Source organism: Falco peregrinus, chromosome 7 (genome assembly GCF_023634155.1).
Source record: "Falco peregrinus isolate bFalPer1 chromosome 7, bFalPer1.pri, whole genome shotgun sequence".
Lineage (NCBI taxonomy): Eukaryota > Metazoa > Chordata > Aves > Falconiformes > Falconidae > Falco > Falco peregrinus.
Window position 1 is genome coordinate 19,058,483 of NC_073727.1, and position 25,467 is coordinate 19,083,949.

General features: G+C 49.7%; 1 protein-coding gene across 9 annotated transcripts in view; it reads right to left on the reverse strand.

The window, feature by feature from the left end:
- Window positions 1–25,467, reverse strand: part of NCOA1 (nuclear receptor coactivator 1) — a 179,430-nt gene that overhangs the window by 50,552 nt on the left and 103,411 nt on the right. For all 9 annotated transcript variants that reach the window (XM_055809473.1, XM_055809472.1, XM_055809469.1 and 6 more), the window contains 2 exons: window positions 10,636–10,742; window positions 6,550–6,716 (listed from right to left, as the gene is read on the reverse strand). In XM_055809473.1, coding sequence (XP_055665448.1) covers window positions 6,550–6,716; window positions 10,636–10,721 — 253 coding nt within the window. In that variant the 5' untranslated portion in view covers window positions 10,722–10,742. The remainder of the gene's footprint in view (window positions 1–6,549; window positions 6,717–10,635; window positions 10,743–25,467) is intronic.

Sequence of the window (25,467 nt, forward strand, 5' to 3'; positions counted from 1 at the left end):
CCTGGCACCTCTCTCCCCCTTGGTTCTCCCGACGGTAACTTGCTAGTGGCCACTGGCTCCTGTCAACCTGCTCCATCTGCCTGGCCGGGCTGGGCACCACATCTAGGTGACCACCACATACTGCATCCAGTTTTGGGACTGTAGTGTAAGACAAACTGGAGTGAGTTCAGTAGAGGTCACCAAGATGGTCAGGGCTGGAGCACGGATTCTGAGACCAGAGGCCAAGGAAGGGGTTTGCTCAGCCTGGAGAAGAGATGGCTCCGGGGCACCTGACAGCAGCCTGCCCATGCCTACAAGAAGTTATGGAGGTGATGGAGCCAGGCTCTTCACAGCAATGCATGGTGAGAAGATGAGAAGCAATAGGTGCAAGAGAAGTTCAGGTGGGATAGGAGGAGGATCTTCACCGTGAGGCCAGCCAAGCATTGGAGCAGGCTGCACAGAGCACTTGTGCTTCTCCATCCTTGGAAGCCCAATGGGGTAAAGCCCTCAGTAACCTGGGATGATCCCAGAGCTGACCCTGCTTCGAGCCCCTTTGTCAAACAACACCACTATCAGAAATAGAAATCAGCTTTATGGAAATCAGATGGTTCCAGCTGGACAGCGAGATTGCCAGTGCCCAGGAAAATTATGTTAGACTTTCTCCCAGAGGCTAATGGATTACAATATGGGGAGAGGGAAGAGCTGAAATGAAAGAGTATTCAAAAATATAAAATGCAAGCAATAATGCAAGCATAAACAATGTTATGCAGAAGGTACTCTCCCTTGGTGGCACGGAGGCAGCAGCTTCAAGGACCTGTGAAGTTTAATCAGCAACCGGAAATGCTGCCTGTGATTCAACGCATGTCAAGAAAGATGTGTTCAAATTGGAGTTGGCGAAAGAAGGATATGCAGACAATTTAGGAGGATCCAAAACAGAAAAAAAAAATGCCTAGACTTTAACTACATTATCCTGGTAAAACAAAGCCAAGTGAGGGAGGAGGTCCCAAAGGCTCCTTCTACTCCTGCACTGGAGATGTCAAGTTCCGTTGCAGACTCGGTAACGTGGACTTGGGCTAGGTATTTTCTCAAAGTTAACGGAAGTCCACGAAGAACTCTGTCCCCCGGGGCTGCGGACACAAACCCTGCGGACTGAGGGTGATGTGGGAGCCCGGACCAAGGCAGAAGAAACCAGCTGAGAGCCTCTAATTCCTCTGCGCCGGCTTCATCTGCTTCGGGGTAAAGCTCGCCAAGGGGCCTCGGCTCTGCGACTCGCTTCCACACATTGCACGCAATTACTCGCTTTGTGGTTTTATGGGAGTAATTTTATGATCTTTAATAATGTACCACATCACTCAGCTGCTGGGACAAGAAGGGGCTCTCAACTCAGCGCCTGAGGACAAGGTCTCCTCCTCTCCTCCTCCCAAACCCTCACGCTGCCGTCGCAGGCTGGGGGAGAAGTCTCTTCCCAGGCCATCACTTCACCATTTTCTGACGACCACTACATACAAAGCCAAAGTTGTTTTGTTCTCTTTTTAAAGCTCACCATGTGTTGGTATTTCCAACCCAAGAAGCAACTCAGCATTTGTTTTGAAGAGGCTTCCATACATCCCGCCGAGGACCCCGGACCTCTCTGTGCTAGAAGCTGGACACGTATATCACAAAATCAATCCAGGGCCAAATGTAAGCATATGACAAGACAGCAGGGAAACTTAATTAAAGGAAAGCCACAGACAGCCCACTGGTTGTATGCAACAGAGCAGCCAAAATCAATAATTATTTCATATACTTCACTTAATTAACCTACTGCATTTACCCAAAATGAAAATTACTTCCCCAAGTAGGTTAACTTCTAAATGGGGGTGGTCTTAAATTAAGGGTCCTCTTCTTTTTGGGCTGATGTGTCCCAGCAACAAAAGAGCACAAACGTGCCTTAAGGAGGGCATCTTATTATGGCCACCCTTCAGGAAAAAAAAAAAAAAAAAGATGTCAGGAGGACAAAACTGCTGCGTGGTTTTGCTGGACCCAAAAGAGGACACCTCCATGCAGTAGAAGTTACGGATTTTTTGTGTAGTCCAAGAAGAGACAGAAATGCTCTTTATCCCTAAAACCCCTGAATATTATTAACATAAAGGCTCAAGAAATAGTATTCTCTCCCTCCTTGCACAAAGTAACTCAACGTAAAAACCTGAGGGTCATCTTTGCAGGTTAACCCAGTAACATTTGGGAAAGAAAGTTAGCTTTTTGCCTAGTGCCCTTTTGAAACATCCTGAAATCAGGTCACCATTCTGTAGCATTATTACAGAATAAACCTGCATTAATAAAGACTGGATTTCTTTTTTTCCCTATACATCTATAAAAATAAATTCAGACGCTCCACCACCGAAAAGCCAGGCTTCACTGGGGCTGAAGGTGTCATACATGAGGTCAAACAACTCTCCATCACCACAAGAAGCCTGGCACCGCAAAGGCAAGCGGCAACTCGGGGTCCTTCACGAGGCAAGCGAAGTTGTACGAATCCAGGCAAACACAGAAATAAATCCTTTATTTTGGTAACTACAGGGTAAATCTGCCGGGGCTTTTGGACCTCGCAGGACCAGAAACTCACGAGCATCACCCCATGTGTCCGGGAGCTGTGCCACGGCTGCTCCTGGACCAGGTAGCTGCCAGCTCTGCGCACCAATTCCCGCAGAAGCCGAACATACGGCAGCACAGCGGGAGCGACCGCCGGTGAGCGGCGATGAGCAAATGCAGGAAGGACGGGGGGAAGGAGGTCCCTTGGACACCGGCAGCGGTGGAGTCACTTGTGATGCCTTAGGAGGTGTTTCAAGGGCAACTCTCTGCAGCTGTTTGAGTTTGTAGGTTGCATAATGAAAAGCTCAATACTCTTTGATTTATTCTATTAAGGTGCTGCATTTATACTCCTGCTCTGGAAGGAAATGAAGCAGTGTATCAATGGGGAGGGCTTTTGGGAAAAGACTTGGTGGCTTCATCTTAAAAAGGACGCTGCCAAGGTTGGGAGCACTACAAAGGAGATGAGAAGACCCCCAGAGCAGCTCCCATCTCTGTCAGATCTCTGCACACAGCTCGTCACCCCTTCCATAAACCAAAGGCTATCACCCTCCCAAAACTCAGGTGTTGAATTAAAAAATTCATCCAGGGGAAAAAAAGAAACCACAGAGCCTGGTGTCGCAGGGGCGTTGGATGCTGAGGATCTGCCTCTCCTCGGGGCTGGGCTGACCCCAACCTCCACAGCACTTGCAGGGCAGGCATCAAGTATTACACCGTTTTACAGAAAATGAACAAAACAAGCGGTGGTCTGTGCACCAGCGCAGCTTTTCCGATATCTCTGCTCATTTTTCTACCCTCCTGTATGACTGAGATGTTTCATTTTTATGTTTGCAACCACGTGCCAGCCGCTTTCCCAGGGCAACTGAGCCTCCTCCCTGTCCTGCATCCTCTTGACTCCGTCACAGCTCCACCGTGCTGCCCTGCTGGCTTCTTTATACCACCTCTGCTCACCCTACAAGCCAAAGAGCAACGAATGTTCAGCAGCAAAGCTATCCAGCTTGCCTACATCTGTCAGGTTTTGATCACAGGCAGCACTACTCTGAATTACAACCTTGGGCAAGTTCACCTCTGCCTGTGGGACGGACATCAGCTCCGTCTCACAGCATGGCTCTGCAACAGAGGAGCCACCCCAGGAGAGGACCTCTGGCATCCATGTGCTGGGCATGACACTAACCTGAAGGCAAAGGGGAGGGAGGTCCATACAGATGGACCACTGCCCCATGGAACCCAGGCAGGATGCTCAGGGAGATCTTCTTGCTGACCTCTACACCGCCCCTGAGATGCTGGCGGCCTCTTCTTCCCCAGTGAGCACCCGTGCACAGGCACAGCCAAGGGCTCCAACGCTAAAAGCACCCGACTCAAAAAAATCCCAAAAAAACTTTTGTGGGACGGACAAAGGCTGAAAAATTAACTGTCTGGCCTCTTCCTCTGCTGCATTTATTGCTGCCTTGGCAGATGAATTTCAGGTTGCTGCCACAGCCGCAAACCGCTTGTTCTGCCAACTGTACATCGCTAACATTGGAAGGTGTTCAGCCCTAGGAATCTTTTCTAAAAGCATTTGCTTCATACTTTAAATAGCAGCCCAGCAGGCAGGAGGCTGGGAGGGAGGGCTCAGCCCCTGTGCGCGATCCATCTGCAAGCTTCTGCCGGCTCCTCCGCCCCTTTGTGGGTTAAAACCCAGGACAACCCGTGGCAGAGCTGCAGGGAGGGGACAGAGCTGGCAGGATATGACCTCCAAACCCGACAGGGTTGGCAGCAGGGAGGATGCTCCTGGGATGCCCCTGCTCCCCCAGTACTGCCACCTGCCCCTTCCCAAGCTCCCTGGCTCTGCGCCTGGCACGTTATTAATTAAATTAATAACAGGACATTGGCTTTTTTTTTTTTTCATTGAAATCTGCTCCACTATGAGGTTTAGCATCATTTTCTCCTGCACTTATGGGCTTTGCTTATTATTGGGCTGAACAGCATCATTTGCTGGGATCTCTATAATTCTGTGATTTGTTGGGATGTCCTGAGCCTGCTGTAACACCTCACTGCAAAGCCCCAACTCCTTGGCTCCCCTCTGTTCCACGAAATCATGTCTCCAGGTGTGTTTCCTAATGGAGCATTAGAAGGAGCACAGCCATGCACTGCAGGGCATGTTGCCGTTCACAATACTTCAGCAACAAAACCACATCCTCAGCATTTAGCAAATATTAATCAGCTTTATGGCTGAATAACAGAGAGGAGGAAGGACACGGGCAGGAAACACAACATCTAACACTTCACGTAACTACAAGGACAGAAAATTGTCTGTGGCCACAAACATTATGACTTTTTGCTGTATTTGTCCTCCCTCCTCACGTGAAATGCTCTCACAGTAAACTGCTAAGAACAAATACAGGTGAAGTTTCTTTTATTTAGTAATTTGGCGCTGCACTAGATAAGGCAGCAACACAGAGCAAAGCTCAAGGCGTAATATTTTTAAGTAGTGCTTGTCCTAGTTAATGTTCAGCCCTGCTGTGCAATGTCAAGAAAACTAATGAACAGTGAAGTGGCAGCAAGCAGCAACCTGGGCGTACTCACCCGCTACCAAACTCCTTCCAGAACCCGGGCACAACGTGAATGAAATTTAAAAGCAGTCGTCCTGGTTCATCAGAAAGCCCAGGCAGCCTGGGCAACGTGAGCCGAATGCTTTGCCACCATGCTTGCCCCAAAATTCAGTCCTTAAAGTAATAGCAAGTTGGAAGGACATACTGCAGTGCCTGGCTTGTGACAGGACAAGGGGAATGGCTTTAAATTGAAAGAGGGGAGATTCAGACTAGATGTAAGGAAGAAATTGCTTATGCTAAGGGCGGCGAGGCGCTGGCCCAGGCTGCCCAGAGCAGCTGTGGGTGCCCCATCCCTGGCCAGTGCTCAAAGCCAGGCTGGACGGGGCTGGGGGCAGCCTGGGCTGGGGGGAGGGGTCCCTGCCCAGGGCGGGGCAGTGGGAACTGGATGGTCTTTAAGGTCCCTTCTCACCCAAACCATTCCATAATTCTGTGGAGTGCCTGTACTTGTGTACCCAAATCCCAGCCACAGGCTTGGGGAAAAAAAAAATCACATTTGTTATCAGGAACAGCGCTCCACTCGGAGCATGTGGCAAGAGCTTTGGCAAAGGCGACACTTGACGGATGACATGTCTCAGCTTTAATACTGAGTGGGATTCACCTTATGCACAAAGGACAAAGTGTTTGCACAAAAAACGAAAGTATTTTGAGTGCACAAGATGAGCATACCTTGGCAGGCACGACACAGAGCAAGCTGAAGCCCACCTGCAGCAGCTCCAGGAGGGGATGCTGGGGTTGCAAGGACCTGAACAAGTCCTACGCCCTCCTTAATATACCTCATTCCTTCTCCCGTGTATCACTTGAGCCCTTTGAACTTCCTCATTTCAGTCTCCATGAGCTGACACTCAGGGTGAATTTTAACTTTTATACGGCTTCTCAAGCATCTCTCCTCTGTTCACCGGTTACAGCGCCGTATTCACCGGCGGGAGGCAGATTAATGCCCCTTCTGCTCTGTTTGGTTGGCATGATCTCACAAGTGTACATGGTTATTCACCAAGTCTTGCACAGCATGTGGCAGCGCTATCAGTCCTTCACCTTACTCAGCCATAAAACGGGCTTTCTGCACATAGCTAAGACCAGTATCACTGATAAGCTCTCAACGGGCCTTACCCTGAAAGCTTAACAAGTACTTCCCATTATTTTAATGTAAGGAATAATTTCAAGATGAATCATAAACACAAAGTGCCACCTTGCACCAGAAACAAAGGTGGCATCTCAAACAAGCCAAGTGATGGAGGTGAAGCATACCCTTCCATACGAATGTTTCCTTAAAAGCAGGAGAAGGAAAACTGTTGCAAATGGAAAGATTATGTCATGACTTTTCGTAAGTTTAGTCATGATTATTTGCTATGAAGGGTACCAGGAGAACATTCTTACGCTGAAGGTTTCCGACAAGCCAAGGAAGAAGGCTTACCTTGCTCCAACCTCTTCATCTGCTGGATCTGATCAACCGTCTTTTTTAGGATCTTGCATTTGTCGGGTTTGACACTCAGGGTGTCGATGTCCCCGATGTTTGCAGATAACAGCTCCGCCAGCTCCTCTAAGTATTTGTTCTCCTGTTCCCGTCGTCGCTTTTCATTGCTGTTAGAGAAGGGGAAAAAATTAAGTCACATTCATGACTTTTTCCCACTGCTCAGTCTAATCAGACCTGGGCATTGAACAAGAACCCAAAAACCCAAATACTGTCTGGAGCGATGACCATGCTATAATCCAAATATCTTCTAAACACTGGGGAGTTCATTCAGGTCTTTGTATTTTTTTATGCATATATAATCAAAATTAATGCCAAGGAAGATACACAGGGCTAGCCAGACACCCCCAGCAAAAACAGACCTCTAATATTCTGTCTTCCTCTCAAAAATATTTGTAACTGAGTTGTATCAAAAATAATAAAAAATAGTTGTATACACCCTCACGTTTTTCTACAGCCACTATTCCAGCTGTCACCAAGTTTAATCCTATATTCATATATAAAAGCTAACAAAATCCACCCGAGCTCACCAAAGTGAAAATCGGAATCAACAGCGAAAAGAGCAAAATAAGAAATATTCATGACACCAACCTTTCTGTCCCAGCAAGATCAGCTTTTCTTTTAGCTCATGGCCGCTGCAGAAGCCCAACGCTCTCCCATCAACTATTTGTAAATTCTGGGAGTTGAGAATATAACATTTACGTGCTATGACATGGCCATCATTGAAGCCACGCTGTAACAGTCCTTTACCAAAGATGTAACAAGCATCAAAACCACCAAAATGAACCATGCACACAAGAGAGACCCATGGAGACACACCTTCCCTAAATATCTTCCTCGATATCAACCACAGGATGAAATGAGGACACCTCAAAAAGCCCAGCACGTGTCTACACCACTTGTGATGCCTTTTATCAGGCTGGGTTTCAATAAGCCACCTAATTTTTTTGTTGCAAACTCCACAGGACACCCAGCACTCTAGTTTAGAAGCACTGCCTGAAAATCCCTAACATTTACTAGACACCAAGAAGCTGGTGAGATGCCTGCAGGCATGGTGAGATGTTCCTGGCCTCCAAGAGGCCCCACTGCTCATGGAGGGGCTGAGAAAACACCGGTTACAAAAGCTGAATCCCAAAGTCTGGCTTGGCCAGAGATTCATGTCCCACCGCAGATGCTGATGTGTTGTGCTACGTGGTGAAACAAGCTCTACTAACAGCTGAAGGCCTCAAGAAGAGGTTTATTTTATCTGCTGAGAGTGCAAGCCAACCAGAGCATGAATATACCTTGGTAACTCGGCAGAGACCCTTTAGAAACCCTGTCTGTTCAAAAGGGGATGTGACACCCCCAGCCCTCCCCTCTCAGGAACTCCTCAGGTAGGCTGCACAGATGTTTCTGTATTTTTTCCTAATTCCACTTTATTACCTCAATATCCAGGTCTGACAGGTTGGCATGGTCCCTTGAGCATTTTTCTGCTGCTTAAACTTGCTCTCAGATGAAAAGACCTGACGCCTGCAGGGACAAGACTCCGTGATGAACCTCCCAAGTGCACCCTCTATCACCTTGCTTCTCCTCCCACCCGCGTCTCTCCAGGAGTCGTGACTGCCCAGAGGATCGACAGGCAGGACTTGCCCTCCTTTAGCTCAGCAGAGCAGCAGAATCCCAAAAGAAAGGAAAAAATGAAGGCAAGGCTAGCTGCGGGCATGGAGGACACACCAGTCCCATGAAGTCCATCAGAACCTGCCATGGGACACACACGGTGTGATCTGGAAACTGCCCTGCAATGGCTTCGGGTGGGCCCAGGAGCCCCCACTTCCCCGGCAGGCAGCTGCCAACAGGTGCTGAGGGGTCTCAGGCAGCAAAACCAGCTTCCCAGAGGTCGGTTGGATGTCTGTCTGCTCCAGAAGTGCTGGGTCCAGCCATGGAGCTCAGCCTCTTCTTGCACAGGTGCCTGTGACGCCAGCGCTGGCACGCTCCCCAGCCATGGGCAGGCACATACTTCTCAAAGGAGCTGAGCAAGTATTTCAGTTAAGGTCAAATTAATTCCTAGCTCTCCCTGCAACCCAAAAAGCAATAGCAGAGGTGAGAGAGAAAAAAAAAAAATCCCTCTGTTGTGGGTGAGCTCATTTCATGAGAACCTTTAATGTCGCTGTTGCTGTGGCAACTTTCAAATTGTAGGAGGGAGAATTGGCCAATTTTCCTTACATAAAAGCATCATGAGAATATTACAGCAGTGGGCTGTTCTTTATGACTCCCAAGTATCATCAAAAATAATAGTTCAACCTTCCAGGTTTTAACAAAGGAGTTTTGAAGTTCACTTTGCTCTGGAGTACATTACGGAGGACTCTGGCCAGCCCAGGCTGGAGGACGAGGTCCCTCCCGGCCACGGCTGGGAGCTGGGAGCTGGTCTGAAAGAAGGAAGACGCAGCGCTGGTGAGGACTTCTTTGGATTTTGGTAATGTGCTTCAGCTCCAGGTTTGGGGTTGGATGGCCAACCCAACCAAGTATTTCAGTCAACCCTTCTAAAAACATTTGTAGGTGCTTTGTGGATGAAAAAACTCATTGTGCTTGGAGAATGCAGGAGAATCCTTCATCCAGAAGTTTCTGCTGCTCTACAATCAGTTTGTTCCTCGTCCTACATATTTTGAAAGACCCTTGGTGTTGGCAGCAGAAGGCTTTCTTGGGGGGCTATAGGGTTAGGGAACAAACCACAAGAGCTCTGCTTTCCAAAAGCAGACCAGATGAAGCAAAGCCAGGTGTGTGTGCTCATCCACCTGGAGAGCAGCTCCTTCAAGAAGAGGTGTCCAAGCCTACCTTGCTACCCATGGCTCTGCAATGGGGACTCAAAGACCAACGGCTTCATCCCACACTTGCATCAGGGGTGAGGACTGGCTCCAAGACCAGCCTGGGGACAGCAGCCAGGGCTGCAGAGTTCTGACTCAAATGACTCAGTCAGAAAGTGGAAATATTTCACATGATCACAGAAGTATTTGGTAGGAATAAGACAGCTAGAAGTGCCATCAAAATGTCTTCTGCAACTTAAAGGCGCAGCCAAGCCGTGACCCACAGAGCCTTTGTAAGGTGTGTGTGAACTCTACAGAAGGGAGATGTTGCAACCAAAACCTGCAATAAACAGAAATCCTCAACCAACCACTTAATGTCTTTCTACCGGAACGCCGCAGCCTTTACATTTATTGTCTAGAATATCCTGTATCAGCTGCAAGGGATAAAAAAATACACCTGGGCTTTGCTCAGCGCGTCACTATTCTGCGATGACAACCAAAACAGCATCCCAGGCAGCAGAGACACGGAGTCAGCCTCAGCTCTGTACATTCACCCTTACCAACAGACTACACCACGACGGAAAAAAACATGCACAGGATTCACAGGGAACCTGGAAAAGCCTGTGAAAGATCACAACTGCCTCTTATCCAGGACTTTCCAGCCTCCATCGGGCAGCATGGTAGCTGGGATGGGAAGCCTCCGTCATCCGCTAAAGGTGCTTTCTGCAGTGAGCTGAGCTTTGAAGCAGCCTGCATCAGTACACAGAAATGAAGGTAGTTCAGACAGAAATATTTTCTGTTTTGTAATTGTATTGTGGAGTAAGAGGGTCTCCGCTGGAGTTCCCAAATATTACAAACCCACGGATTTCTTGGGAATATGCTGTGAAGAGGCAGAAGGCTTGAGATGTAGACCTCGCAGAAGTATCTGCCCCAAATTTACCCCGAGAAAGCATTCCTGATGCTCTGAGTGCTCTCAGTTCATAAAATCAATACATTAACTTTGATAACGAGCCTCTAATCATCATTTGCCACCTAACAACAAGCAGAGCAGATGGGGAGCCGCATTTCCATCATGCTCCATCTTCCACCGCAGCCACCGCTAAAAGCAAAGCGAAGTTCTGGTGGGAAGTGTGAACGTTTCCGAGTGGCTGAAACCCGGCTCCATCTGCTCGAGCAGACGGGACGGAGCGACGCAGTGGGAATGGCAAAGTAGCCGTGGCAGGGGACGGATTGGGAGCGGCGCACATACCTCTGGGCTGTATCGCAGGGCGAGCCTTTCCTCTTCCGAGAGTCGGGGTTGGCAGGGTCCGTTGAGCTGTCCCCAAGGCCACTCATGTTGGTTGACCTACTTTGCACCTGGAACCAAAGACAGACAGGGTAAGGACAAGGTTTTCGCAGCAGCAGGAGGAGCGGCTCCTCCACGGCAGAGGCAGAAAACATCGGCCAAGTGACCTCTGAAGGGGTAACTAACCCAGCGCAAGTCTTCCTCACTGAATTGATGCCTCGTTTGGGAAGGAAACGGTGTGAATGGAAGACAACAGGTGATCACGTTACCCTCCTTTTGGTGTCCCCCGGTCACCATTTGGCCAGGCGAGCCCTCACCACCAGCACCACCACCCTCCACATCACAGATGAGCTCTTCCCTGTACCCCCACAGATTTTTGCTTCCTGGCCATTACAGCGTTTTAACAACTGTCTAAACACAGCCTGTTTCAATGCTTTGTTTATGTGTGTTTGATGGCCTTTGTTTTGTTTCCTTCTCCTGCAAGCCTTCTCCTTCAGCCCATCTCCTCTGCCATCTCCCCCCAGTTCCTCTGACTCATGGCTGGCAAAGGACACTCCACCCCTCGCATTGTGTCTGCGCTCTTGCACCCCCACCACCTCCTTTCCCCTCAGCACATGGCCTGGGCTTTAATTAGAGCTGCAAACTGACTCATCTCTTAACGGGATGTGACACCCTCCCACGAACCCCTTCCCCATTTCCCACTGAGGCTGCCTCCCATGCATGGTCCTCCCAGCCCCAACCTTCTCCTGGCAAAGAGCCTCCCACCACGGTCAGTCCCTGGCCAGTCCCAACACTGGGCTCCTCCAGGGTTCCAGCTCTCTCCAACACACAGACAGTTCACCATTATTTTAAGGGTGTAATTTCAACAGCTGTTGGGTAAACTCGGCCATGCCATGCCAAACAAGAGGTCTAAGCAACAAAAGAAGGTCCAGAAGTCACATTGCTTTCCTTGCTTTGCTAGAGTCATTCAGTGATTTTTCCAGTAACCACAATAATTCAACATTGAATAATGCCACCTTCCAAATTCTTCATTTAATTTTTAGAAGTGTTAATGATGATGAGAAGATACAACCCCTGAGAAATAAAGTCACAGGACCCTGGACAAAATGTTTATAGCTTAGAGGATAGAAGGACTAAGTCCTTAAACTTAATTCCCATCATTTCTTCCATAACTTTCTAAAAGCTGGAATTTTAACAAGCATTAAATTGCTGACAGAATGTGATAAAACAAACCCTAAAAGACATGTCCATAGTTCCCACAGCCCAGATTCCCCCCATGTTCTGCTCAGCTTGTACAAAAGCATGGTGGGATGCCTTCAGTGGTCTAGCATCTCCCACTTGCTACCCAGCCCGGTACAAGACTGCCACTCATCAGAAATGATCGGCGCTGGCTGATTCCATGCTCAGACAGGTGATGATTAAAGTCCCACCAGCTTTTGAATGTCCTCCTGAGTCCTACACCACATCCGCAGACAGGCCCCTGCTGACCCCAGAGCTGTGCAGAGGAATGGACACAGCTGTGACCATCTCCTCCACTGTCTGGCTGCTTGAAGACCCCAATGTTCACGTTAGAACCCAGCCAGGCAGCCGTTCCTTGGGCTGCAGCCAGAGCAGCGCGGCCAGCAGGTCAGTGAGGGGGCTCTGCCCCTCTGCTCCGCTCTGGTGAGACCCCCCTGCAGCGCTGCGTCCGGCTCTGGGGTCCCCAGCACAGGAGAGACACGGAGCTGCTGGAGCCGGGCCAGAGGAGGCCAGGGAGATGCTCAGGGGCTGGAGCAGCTCTGCTGTGGGGACAGGCTGGGAGAGCTGGGGTGGCTCAGCCTGGGGAGGAGAAGGCTGCGGGGAGACCTTAGAGCACCTGCCAGTGCCTAAAGGGGCCGGCAAGAAAGCTGGGGAGGGGCTTTGGGCAAGGGCAGGTGGCGATGGCACACGGGGGAATGGCTTTACATGAGAGAGGGGAGATGGAGATGAGAGATGAGGAAGAAATTCTTCCCTGTGAGGGTGGCGAGGCGCTGGCCCAGGCTGCCCAGAGCAGCTGTGGGTGCCCCATCCCTGGCAGGGCTCAAGGCCAGGCTGGACGGGGCTGGGGGCAGCCTGGGCTGGGGGGAGGGGTCCCTGCCTGTGGCGGGGGGTGGGACTGGATGGTCTTTAAGGTCCCTTCCCACCTAAACCATTCTGTGGTTCTATGAAAACCACCATTAGCAGCTTCATTATCTCCTATGACTGAGTGTCCAGGAGCTGTTACACATTTTGTCTCACCACCCCGTCAGTGACCCACCTCTACGCTCAGCATTGAAAACCTCTACTCCAAGACAGATGAAATATCTGCACTTCACACGGTGCTGCGGGGAAAGAACCTGTCTTTCGGCAGCACACGGGCATTTCTGCTAACACTTGCGTCACCGGTGCTAAGGTAAGTGCATTTCCTGAAATCATTTTAGCAATATTAGCACAGGTGATCAATGCCGCAGGCACGAGAGCTTGTCCACTGAAATAAGAAACCCTGAAGAGATGCCAGCAAGCTAGCCATGACCAGGGATCTGAGTTCATCCCCCGTGTTTTTGGCACGTTTGCAAGAAGGAACGATGCCAAAGCAAATACAAGGAAGAGGGAAAAAAAGCAAACGTTTGAAAAATTTAGAGATTGGAAGACTAAAAGTGCTGCATCATCTGCTCTGGGTGAGAAGGGCTTGCTGAGATTTCAGACAAGCTTCCCGGGGTTTAAACCTTGTTCTTGAAGGTTTAACTTGCTCTCACCAAAACACTGAGTCTCTGGAAGTGGCATCGCTTATAGGTCCTGATCTTTCCTATCAGCAGCTGAATTAAAAGAAAAAAACTGAGTGGGGATAAGGCAGGTACTCAGCCATCCCACCGGGATGCTCCACTGCGGGACCGCAGCTTGGCAGGAGTGACCATATGCCCTAGAGAGGTGAATTAAGGACAACATCACAGCCTCAGCTGAAATCCCAGCCTTGAGTTAAGCCCTTCATGTAACACACTCAATGCTCCTTTTTGCTGTACAAGTAGTTTACTTGATGGCAAAACGTGCCACAGCTGACAAGCCAAAAAATGTCATTTGGTCTAAAAATAACGGGGGTGAGTCAGTTTGAAAGCCCTGTTGGGTCAGCGCGGGAGCAGGGGTTGCTATCCCCTCGGAGGGCAAGGCCATGGCCATCAGTGGAAGGCAGCCCTGGCCACCGCTGCCTGCGCTGTGGCTCTTTCACAGGAAACCTGATTTCTAAACACGGGCTTCTTGTAAAAACGTTAATATTCTGCTGGCTTAGGAAAACAGAGGCAGATGAAGGACAGCAGGATGGCAATCATGGAATCATAGAATGGTTTAGGTTGGAAAGACCATTAAGTTTATCAAGCTCAACCATTAACGCAGCACTGCCAAGCCCACCACTAACCATGGCCCTGAGCACCATGTCTATAACTCCTTTAACTCCCTCCAGGGATCGTGCCTCCCCCCCTCCCTGGGCAGCCTGTCCCAGTGCTGGACACCCTTTCGGGGAAGAAATGTTTCCCAGTCTCCAACCTAAACCTGCCCTGGTGCAGCCTGAGGCCGTTCCCCCTTGTCCTGTCGCTTGTGACCTGGGAGCAGAGACCGACCCCCCTGGCTGCAGCCCCCTCCCAGGCAGCTGTAGGGAGCGATCAGGTCCCCCCTGAGCCCCCTCCTCTCCAGGCTGACCCCCCAGCCCCCCCATCAGACTGGTGCCCCAGCCCCTGCCCCAGCCCCCTGCCCGGCTCTGGACACGCTCCGGCCCCCCAAGCTCTGTCTGGGAGTGAGGGGCCAGAACGGACCCCAGGGCTCGAGGGCGGCCGCACCGGTGCCCAGCGCAGGGGGACGGTCCCTGCCCCGGCCCTGCTGGCCACGCCATCGCTGACACCAGCCAGGGTGCCGCTGGCCTCGGCCACCTGGGCTCGCTGCCGGCTCATGCCCAGCCGCTGCCGCCCAGCCCCCCCGGCCCTTTCCCGCCGGGCAGTTCCCAGCCCCCGGCCCCGGCCCGCAGCTGCCTGGGGCTGGTGTGACCCCAGCGCGGGGCCGGCACCGCCCGGGGTGACCCTCGCGCAATTGGCCTCGGCTCATCGATCCAGCCTGCCCAGACCCCCCCGCTGACCCTCCAGCAGAGCGATGCTCCCCCCAGCCTGGCATCACCCACAGGCTGCGCTCGATCCCCTTGTCCAGATCACTGATGTTAAAGAGCACCGGCCCCAGCACGGATCCCTGGGGAGCACCCCGTGTGACCGGCCACTAGCGGGAGGTGACTCCATTCCCCACCACTCGCCGGGCCTGGCCATCCAGCCAGGTTTTTTTAATGAAAACAAGCTAATTATTTCAGCTGGGGCTCGGGGTGGGGTGGGGGGAAAGCAGTTTCCAGGCTTAATACAGGGGTTCTCTGATGCAGACCTCTGCTAAACCAAATACGCCTCTGCTGTCACAAGTCACCAAAAATCTCGGTTAAAGTCCAGTAGAAATTGCTCCTGGTGTCCCCACTGGTGCTACTTGCTCACCAGGGCTCCTTGGGAGCCCTTCGGCCATGACAGGAGCAAGACCTAAGTGCTGCATCAACACAAAGAGCGTTGGCCTCTTGCCCTCCTCCCGATGCATGTGGATGAAATCTCACCCCAAAGATGCCCTGAACCTCCTGCTCTGAAGAAACTCTGTGTCACGGTGCAAACCCCAAACATAGAGCGGTATTTTTTTCCACAATGATGGATAATTGCAACCAGCAGTTTCATGCCTGGTCTTGCACACACCTGGTGAACAAGTCCCTGGTCCTGCAGCAGTGGCATCAATGAGCAAAGCTGTGATGTGCACCGTGTTTAGCAGCAAAGCAAGCACCCGTAACACCGACTGCAGCTTCCCAGCTCCAACTAAACCAAGGCTGAACACAAGCCACTGGCCAGGCCAAAGGTTTGGAGCTTCGCAGAGGTGATTCTCCATATCCACATTGTTGTTGCTCCCCCAATCCACAGATCTGGATACAGCACCAATCCCTGACTCGTCCTGTTACCAGCACTCTGGTGCACCACTGCATCTGCTCACCAGAGATGAATTAGTCTCAAAGAGACTAATTACAAGACCAAGAAAAAAAGGAGAGGGGAAATGTGTACAAAGTACAGGAGCTGAAGTGCCCTATCCATGGCCAGGCAGATGAAACTACTTCTGATATCCAACTCCACACTCTCTCCTTTTCCATCGGTCCCACAACGTGCCATACTGGAGTGTCCACCTGGAGAATGAAGACGACGCTGCTTTTTGGGATGCTTACAAATATCCTAGCAGAGACCAGAGCCTTGACGTGGAGGATGAAGCACCAGCCAACATACATATTCCACCGCAACCTTGGGGATCATGACACAAATACCACTTCCACATCAACAAAAACAACAAAAAAGAAAAAGGATGTGAATTATTGTGGCTTAATGCTTCTGTTCTCCTAATAATGCCAACGATTTCCAAAAGCTTCCCAGAGACAGCCATCACTACCTCTAGCAGACACAAATAGCCCGAGTGATTTGAACTGACAGCGTGGAAGACAGAGCTGGCCACCCAATACTCAATTCTAACAAACTGCCTATTTCCAAAATGTATTTCCCACGTTTTGGATGAATTTGACCCCAAAAAACACTTACAAAATAACACTAACATCTATCGGAGGGAAACACAATTAGTCGGCTGTTTTTAAGAAAACAACAATGTTGGAAAAGTCCCTTATATTACAGCTATTTATCATCAAAATATAACCCATCTGTGCGTAAGCAGTCTCAATTAGAGGTAATTAAGAGCATACTTGGAGTGTCGCAAGGACACGTCTATATTGTTCCCCTCTCAAGTTCATCATCAGCTGCTCCTTTCATCGCTGGCGTCACAATAAACCTTGATTTTTAAATTTTTTTTTAAACTTCTGCAGATTACAGAAGAAACGCTGAAGCCATAATGTGGATAGAGAAGAGGCAATGAGTGAGAGAGCGAGTCACTCGCTAACCTACCGCGTGTGGTAGCTTCGGGGTGGGTTTTTTTCAAAAGAACTTCTTCTGACCTCATCCCCAACAACAAAAAAAAGGAGAGAGATGCAAAGTCCTGATTAAATGTTGGGTTTTTGGCTGCTGAAGTTGTCAAAAACAAATGTTACATCTGTTTTGTGAAACACTCCTTGGGGGAGGGGGGAGGGTGGGGGCAGAAATCCATGTATCCATATGCCATCGCTCCAGCCTGCAGACACGACTGCCTTCCAACTAAATCCTCTTTTCTTGGTACCTTACCCCAGTTTCCCTGCTTTGTTTCCTCCTGCCTCTCACCCAGCCTGCGAGCCCTTCATCTTCTTCTGCCTGCCCCTCGGGGAGATGCTGCCAGATGGACCCTCTGGCTCTGGGACATCCTATCCGACACACATTGCAAGTCTGGGAAGCGTGGACAACCGGGCTTCTCTTGGTTCCCACCACTCGTCCTGGCCTGAACATCTCCTCTCAACATCAAGCGACGCTTCCATCATTACGGCAACAACGATGCTCAAGTCAAGGTTGGATGGGACAAGCTCAAGGTCCCCAGGAGGGCTTGCAGCAACCCTACCTTGAGCCCGCATCTCCTCAGTCGTTTGGGCTGTAAGAGGAGGGAGCTGATGAATAAAGATTTACTTTCACTGGCCTTGGGGGAAAACTCGAGGTGAAGGCAGCGGGGAGATCCACCCTGCCTGATCTTGCATCCCCTCTTTAAGCAGAGCCCGTGCTGTTGGAAGGAGGGTGAATTCAGGGAGAGGGCAGCACGCTCTGATGCCCCTGTGTCCATCCAGCCCGGAGGGCCAACGTTTGCTTTCCTTCCTAGGAGATAAGCGGGATGTGCAGAAATCTTAATTATCACCGGCTCTGCAGAGGCAGCAGGCTAATAAAAGCTGTCAGCTTGGGGATGCGGTCAAGCGAAAGCCTGCCATCTCAATTCCCCGCATCTGCACCCACCTGCCAGTCCTGCGGGGCAGGGGACGGGAAGGACGTGTGAGATGCCTACACCCTGCCGGAGAGGCTTTCCACTGCCACTGGCACCGAGGAGAAAGGACCATGGCAGGTCAGGTGGCCTTGGGCAGGTGACCCCCATTCCATACCCTACTCCTGCTACGCCACGAGGGAAATAAGTTTAAACGTCGCTGATGCAATGCAGGTTAAAAGCCACTGATCAAAAACTCGACTGACCCACAAGAGATTAACGTTACGAAAGATTTAACATTTTAACAGCTAAGAATGTTTCTGAAGATGAATTTCACTTCTCTGCCTCACGATTCCCATCCCCCTGGGGGCTGTGGCAGGGGGCCGGGGGACTCGTCACAGGTCGCAGAGGGAAGAAGAGGCACAAACCAACATCTTGAGGGTCCAGCCGCTCCCATGGCAGGGATGGTGGCTGCAGCCCAGTGAGCATAGCACCGGCGCCCCCGGCCAGGGGGCACACACAGGCGCTGGAGTTTGGAAATATGATGTAGGGAACAACAAGTCAGAGTTTAGTTTAATTTTTTATGAGCTGTTTACTGGGTCAGAGTCCATCAATACACTTTTTCCTTCTTTTTTACACGAGGATGGAAAACTCCTAACTGTCAAACAAGCAGCTCCCCGAGTGCTGGCAAACCCTGGGAATTAATTGGTTTACTATTTACAAACTGCTCTGAACCCTCTTGGGAAGGGCACCCTGCAGTGCAAAGCCCCGGCATGCAGCGAGCACCCCGGCCACGCATCACCCCAGCCAGCAGCGGTCCACGACATGGCACCAAACCTCCCAGAAGCTCTTTCCTCTTCCAGACTGAACAAGGAGCTGGGGGTAGAGCTGAAGGCCTCTTCCCACCTTGTAGACCCTGTTTGCTCCCTGCCCCTAAGAGAGAAACCCAACGCATCCCAGAGGAACAGTGAATTCCTGGCACCAAACCCACCCTGCATTCACCACTGCAGAAGGTTTTGCAGAAGATGAGGTAGGAAACATCAACCAGCTGATGTGCCCATGGGGCAGAAGAGTAGCCCTTGGCTTCACAACCACCCATGGGTGGCCACAGGGGGCCAGCCAGCACTGGGAACCAAGCCCTTCACCCACAGGTCCTACAGATCCATGTCCTCTGCAGAGCAGCCATGGAAAGGAATGAACCTCATACTAACGGGGCAGACACAGACACTAAATCCCACTTTCCAGGGCCCCACAATTCTTGTAATTTAATTCTGAGCACCAAAAACTACTCCATGCTGCACAATGAAGACGATGAGCTTTGCTCTCCAAATCCAGGCTTCTCCATCACTTTCTGTCCACAAGAAATCTTTTGTTTTGGAAAGGTAACATGGGCCGTACAACCCATAAAATTGAACCTATTCAGCCAAAGGGAATTTTGCATACAGTAACAAAAATACACGCATCCCAGTGAATTCCTTAGGGATGAAAGCACAGGCCAGCCACATGCCGGCTCTGCAAGTGCTTGCTCTCTACATGATCCCTAGAAAACACAAAAAAGAAGGGAAAGAGATATATAAATCAATGTCCTGCAGACTAAGGATCATCCTTAGAGAGGCTATGGTCCAAAGAGAAGGTGTGAATTTTAATACGCCCGTCATCTCTATCATATTTGCAACTCAAAGACCCACAGCAGTCATTCCCCTTTAGCCCGGGGATAATTCCAGCAGCCAATTTGTTTTACAAATGAATGGGAAAATATGGGAAAAGGTTTTGCCTTAGCATGATGAAAATGAATAATCCAGCTGTGGGCAATCAATATTTGATGCCTAAGGAGACCTCTGAAAATCCACAATGCCACACTGTTATTTTCCTGAGCTCTCTTTAAAACTCACCTCAGCTAAAATACAACAGACAGGAGATAACTGATGTGCTGCTTATTACACTAATTGCAATCATCTCCTTGTTACCTGGTGCTCACCCACATCTGTTTGTCGTAGCCATCTGTTGTCTGTCTTAATTAGATCGCGTGCTCAGAGGGGCCGGGACTGTCACAGCATGTGATTTTCTAAGCCCTTGGCATCCCACTTGTGTCCAGACACCTCTGTGCTACTGCATGGCACTTGTGACACTGCTCCAAACACAGGGATGACAGCTAGAAAGTAGGAAGCCCCAAAAAACCACCCCACCTACCCCCAAAATAAAGCAAATAAGCTCAGGAAGAATCATCCTGCACCATGGAGGGTTTTCAGGAGTAAACGATCACCCAAGGCTTCTGCTACCTGTTCCAACTCTCTAGTATTCACCTTCTGAGCTGTTCCGGGGTTGTTTGGAAGAACGATGGGACACCAAACCAAATCAAAATGAATCGTGGGTAAAGACAAAACCATGGAAACTAAAGTTTTTCTCCTACTCCAGTACCAAAAATACAGGAAAAAGAAAAAGGATGACTTGCTTTGTGCCACCGTCCTCGATGCTGTTGCCCTCGGGGTGAGGGGAACAGAGCCCACCAGCTCCAACAAAGCCCTCAGAAGGTGCCATCTTGCCCCTCATCTCTCCAAATTAATTTCTGGAGCACTGAAATGCTGCTGATTAATTATTAGCAACTTTGAGCATCAGCTCAAGATCTTGCTGCTAGAACATGGTACCCTGTAGGTCCTCCTAAGCCCTCCCCAAGAAGGTGGCCACTCAGGAGATAATTCTTGACTCAAGAGATGAGCAGCGGCGGTAGCGATGAGTGATGACATTGAAGTACCCAACTTAAACAAACCCAGCAACTAGAAACGAGCACAAGTGCCTCACCAGATGCTGCCATCTGAAATGACAGCCCAAAGAAAGGTTTCTAACAGCGATCTAAATTTCAGTGCCATCGAGTTTCTGCTCGCGTTGCTTGCTCTGAACAGCACCCCCGGTAAAACGCATCTGTGCGTTTTCATCCCTTTCTCCCGACGCTGTCCCTGCCTGAGCCACGGCTGCAATCCCCACCGGCTGGCAGGAGCTGGGGTAGGACTGTGCCACTGCCTTGGGACTATCCACATCCCCAGGCAGGACACCCTTGGTGTGACTCCCCAGCGTTCTCACTATCTGAACTCAGCTCCATCTTCACATGCTCAGAATGGAGAAACCCTGAGCCTCACCACAGTCCTGGGGCCCAGCGGACTGAGCAACGAGCAAGCAGGGGATGAAATGGTGCTGCTGAGGTTCCTCTGGATGAGGAGCCCAACATCTTTCCAAGACTTGGGTGAATACAGGTGCCCACCTACTCTCAGCCATAGCTCTTCCCCCCCTTCGTTTCAACCCTCTTCCCGAGATCCTAGACAAAACCAAGCCTGAATTCATTTCAGCAGCACAATGAGTCAACGAAAGACATTTAAGAGACAGACACCTCTGTGCTAGGTAAGGTGGGAACCCACCACTGTTCTCAACCTGTATTGGTCATATCTCCGTGTCACCTGGGTTACTCCACTAGCACCACCACCACCTCTATCCCCATGGGAAAACTCCATTTAAAAGGCCGCTGCCACATCATTTTCTCTTGAAAATTACCCTGATCAGGTATTTTAAGCCCATGTAAAGACCTCCAAGTATTAAAACTGCTTTGTTTTTTATTCTCATTAAAAGCCCAATAGAAATTCAAATTTCTTCTTACACCAGCTGTTTTCCCAAAGCATGCCAACTGCCTTATTATAGGGCTGCTCACAAATGTCAGCACGTACTCTGCAAGCATTTGCATCCCTGTATTTCTGCATATCCAAAAGCCAGAAGAAAGGCGTTCAACCACGGAGCCATCCCCAGGAGGTGAAAACCAAACGTTCATCGAACAAGAACCATCAGCCAGGCCATGGGCTGGTTGCAATGGTCTCTACAGTGGTGGACGCAATGAGGTTTAAGTGTCTCTTTAAGATCTGGACTTCAATGCCATCCTGCCTGGACTTCTTTCATTGTTTTTCAGTTTGGAACCGACAGCCCCACCAAATTCCCCCCAAGGCTGCATCAAGCACAGTTAATATTTTTGGAGGCAGCAAGGCTGGTAGCAAGGTGAGATAAATGAATGTACGGTGTCAGGGAGAAACAGCAATGATGCAAGAAACCCACTGAAAATGCAAGTCAAGGTTCAGTGTGTCTAATTTTAATAATAAATCATAATTTTTCTCATTGCCCACCTCCTTTTAGGGCCACCAAGTACACTACAACCAGTGAGAGGGAGGGGAATTTAGCTGGTGGATGGTAAAAGCGGTAATGGTCTACTTAAAAATACACAGGAGCAAGGGCTCGTGGTGGGCTCTGGCAATGAGGGTCAGCCCTTGCCTGTTCCACCTCCGGGAAAGGATGCTTGCCTCTACATTGCAAGCAGGAAGCCTGCTCTTTCAATGCAAAAGTAATTTTTGGGGTTTTTTTTGCAATTGCTTTGCTCTATTAACGGGGACAGGCTGCAAACGCAAACTAAGGTGAACCCAGACATGGATACACAATTTAGTTGCCATCATTTAACAGTCTTCCTCGCGGAGCTGCTCGTGTCTCAATGCCAACGAGCATCACTTGGCAATGTTTACAGCAGAGATAAGATACACAACAGAACGGCAAGAAGCATAACCTTTTCTCCCTGTAACTGATAGGAAAAGTGGGTTAATTTATACAGCTTCTGAAAGGGAAAAATAAGGCTAATTCCCTCGCAGTCACAGAACATTACACACTTAGTTTCATATTGCGCTCGTGAATTACACGTTGCAATTACACAATTTTCTCTATGGGGAGATGAAAGTATTTGGCAGAATGTACAAATACATCAGGTTCTCATGTAGCACAAATTAAAAGTGCAGCACAAGCACATGTGGCTTCATAAAAATCCCTGTAACTCACAAGCAGCAAAGGCACCGGCGCATCCTACGTTGGACCACGGCACAGGAACCCCAACAGCTGAGATGGCATTCGGCTAGCGGGAAGCCCACAGCTTTCCCCAGCAAAGCCAGCCCAATGCTTTTGACCAGAAGGCAGGGAGAAGGATGGAGTGGGGAAAAAAGCCCTTTTCAGGAGTGGTGTCAGGGTCCGTACTCTGTGTAACCACGTTGTGTTTGGTTGCAGGCAGCGACCTGCTTGTAAGGGGGATGCTGGGCTACAGGTCCCTGCTCTCCAAAATGTGCAGGACTTATTTATCTCTATACACACACACACAACTCTAATTTTATTATTACATGTTTCTGTATCTGCATAATACCTCGCATACCTCAAATGTATGGATTAAAGAACAAACCCCGAGTGCTGGACTGCAGCCACAGAGCAAATCCTCCAGCAGCTCGGTGAAAGCCAGTGGTGAACACCCAGCAACTCCATCTTCCAGGTGTGCATCCAAATTACACATTTTGGGGAAGGTACAGTGTGAAACGACAGCCCTGACAGCTCCCAGCCACACTACTCCCCACGTTCCAAGAACAAAGTGTATTTAATCATCATTTATGCTGCTGTGCGGCAAACTAAAATTGCTCCTTAAAATCCAGCAACTGATGCCCATCACATCTGTCTTTATTTTGGGTAAACTTCAGTCATAAGCCCAGCAAAAACCGCTGACGTTTCCAAACGGTAGAGGAACCCCGGTGGAAGGAAGCTCCTGGATTAAGCTGTACCTTTGTGTCTGAGTGAGGAGCCTGGGCAAACTCGAGGGTCCTGGTGGATCAGACAGAAAGGGAGACACCACAGGCTGACTCAATATAAAATACATCCACTGACAAGACGAAAAATGCCAAGAAGCTGAACTGGTGGGACAGCTGAGACCTCAGATCTAATGACTAACCTTCTAGCCATGCTTTGAAGATATCTAAAAGTGGGTTACTGCATCAGCAGAAGTTCTGGCCAGTTTCAGTTCTTCCCCTTTTTCTTTTGCTTTCTTGCTTTATTTTGTTTACTCACATCTGTCCTGCTTAACCAAATGCTTTGGACTGCTTCTGCTCTCTCCTGCATGGTCACCACCAGCAGTATCTGCAGATGCTTCAGGCACTAGCCAACCAAAGTCACGGCAAGCAGCAGGACAGGTGGCCCTCCACTTCTCCCGCTACCCCCGAGACTTCTGGTTTCCACTGGTCACCTCTGGTCTGCTTCTCCTAAGCCCCATAGGACTTCTAGTGCTCACACCGCTCCGTAGGTTTATTTTATTCCCTCAGTCTCTCCAGCTTCAATTCGTCTGCAAGAGGAAAGCCAAAATGTTGAGGATCACAAATGGGAGCTGGGAAAATGTGAAAAGACTTCAGTGGGTAGAAAAGGAGAGATGGCAGAACAAACCCTCAATAATAGTCTTCACTGGGAAAGAAAAAGGCAGGGCAGCAAGGTCAAATAAGCCAGAGCAAGACATCATCCTGAGAAAAGCTGACATCCATTCACCTTAGTCGGACGTCATTTTGGTGTACAATCCCAGAAAGGTTTGGGATGGAAAGGACCTTTAAAGATCACCTAGTCTAACCCCCTGCCACGGGCAGGGACACCTGCCACATTGCTCCAAGCCCCATCCAACCTGGCCTTGAGCACTGCCAGGGATGGGGCATCGTCACCGTCCACCAACAGCACACCTCAGAGAAGAGCGATGGTCTGGCGAAGCTCTCGCTGCTGTCACCTCCATACGGCCCTCCTGAGCTCAACAGCCATGGGCTCTTGCTAGGGCAAGGAAGAGCCAAATCAAGACATTTAATGTCAAGAACATGAATCACACTGAGAAGCGGCAGGAACCTTCCCGAAGAGGAGCTGCAATACCCTCGCCAACAGGACAGGCTTCCTGAAGACAGTCTACTGTCTTCTGGTGCTGTCTACTATCATCCCACCCAGGGACGGAGGCAGGTCCAACATCAGGCTGAAAAACCTCAGGAGGCCCTTCAGGTTTGCGCACAACATGCTAACAAACACCCTGAGCTGCAGGAACCCCAACACCTCCGAGCTCTCAGAAAAAGCAAGGACCAGGGAAACCTTTCCAGGTAACCCTCGTCTCCAAAACGATGTTTTATCTGCTGGAGAGAACTTGTCGCTTACCAAAACAAAGCACTATAAAGTGCATTAAAAAGCTCATTTCAAAAGACTGCCGTGGTTTCCCTGTGAATAAATTTATCAATTTTATTAGACTTGATGCTAAATTTCTGACTGACAGCTCCACTTCTGAAGATGCAAGCTGCCGGCTGGCTGCTGTGGAAGAAGTCTGGAAGGCGACAGCTCGAAGAGCTAACCAAGATTCAACGAGCACACCAAAAATAAAACTATAAAAGAGTGTATTTTTTAACCCCTTAATCACCCTCTCATTATAAAATCCTAGTTAGACTGCCTGATCTCTAACTGAGGATTAACAGATGAGGCAGGGTTATCAACCTGGTGTAGCTATTATCTTGGTTTAACCACCCATGGGAAAGTATTGGCCATCACCAGGATTTGGTTAAAGGATAAAAAAAATGCACATTTTTTCTAACCATAGAATTAAAAATAAATAAATAAACAGCCTGACTGCTGAAGACAAAGCTGTAGAAAATCTTACAGTAAAAAATCTTACGGTTAGACGACACCTTGCATGCATCAACCTGGATTTACAGTAACCATCTGCTTCCTGAAAGTCCTTACCTGCTACCCACGGCTGAAGTGTACCCCAAAGGGTTCTGGGCTCAATTCTCCACCCCAAAACCACCCATTGAGTCCCGTCTGTTACTAGAAACCCAGGAACCCGACAGAGAGGACCAAGGATGGGGTGGAGGTGTAAAACCTCCTGGACTGGGTGTAGACCACCGACAGAGGTGTCAACCAGAGCTCCTTGTACCCTCCAACCGAGAGGATCCCTCTGGAGCACTGGGAGCAGGACGCCACTCCCACTGGGACACCAGAAAGGGACTGGTTTAACTCTACTTCCCTTCTCCA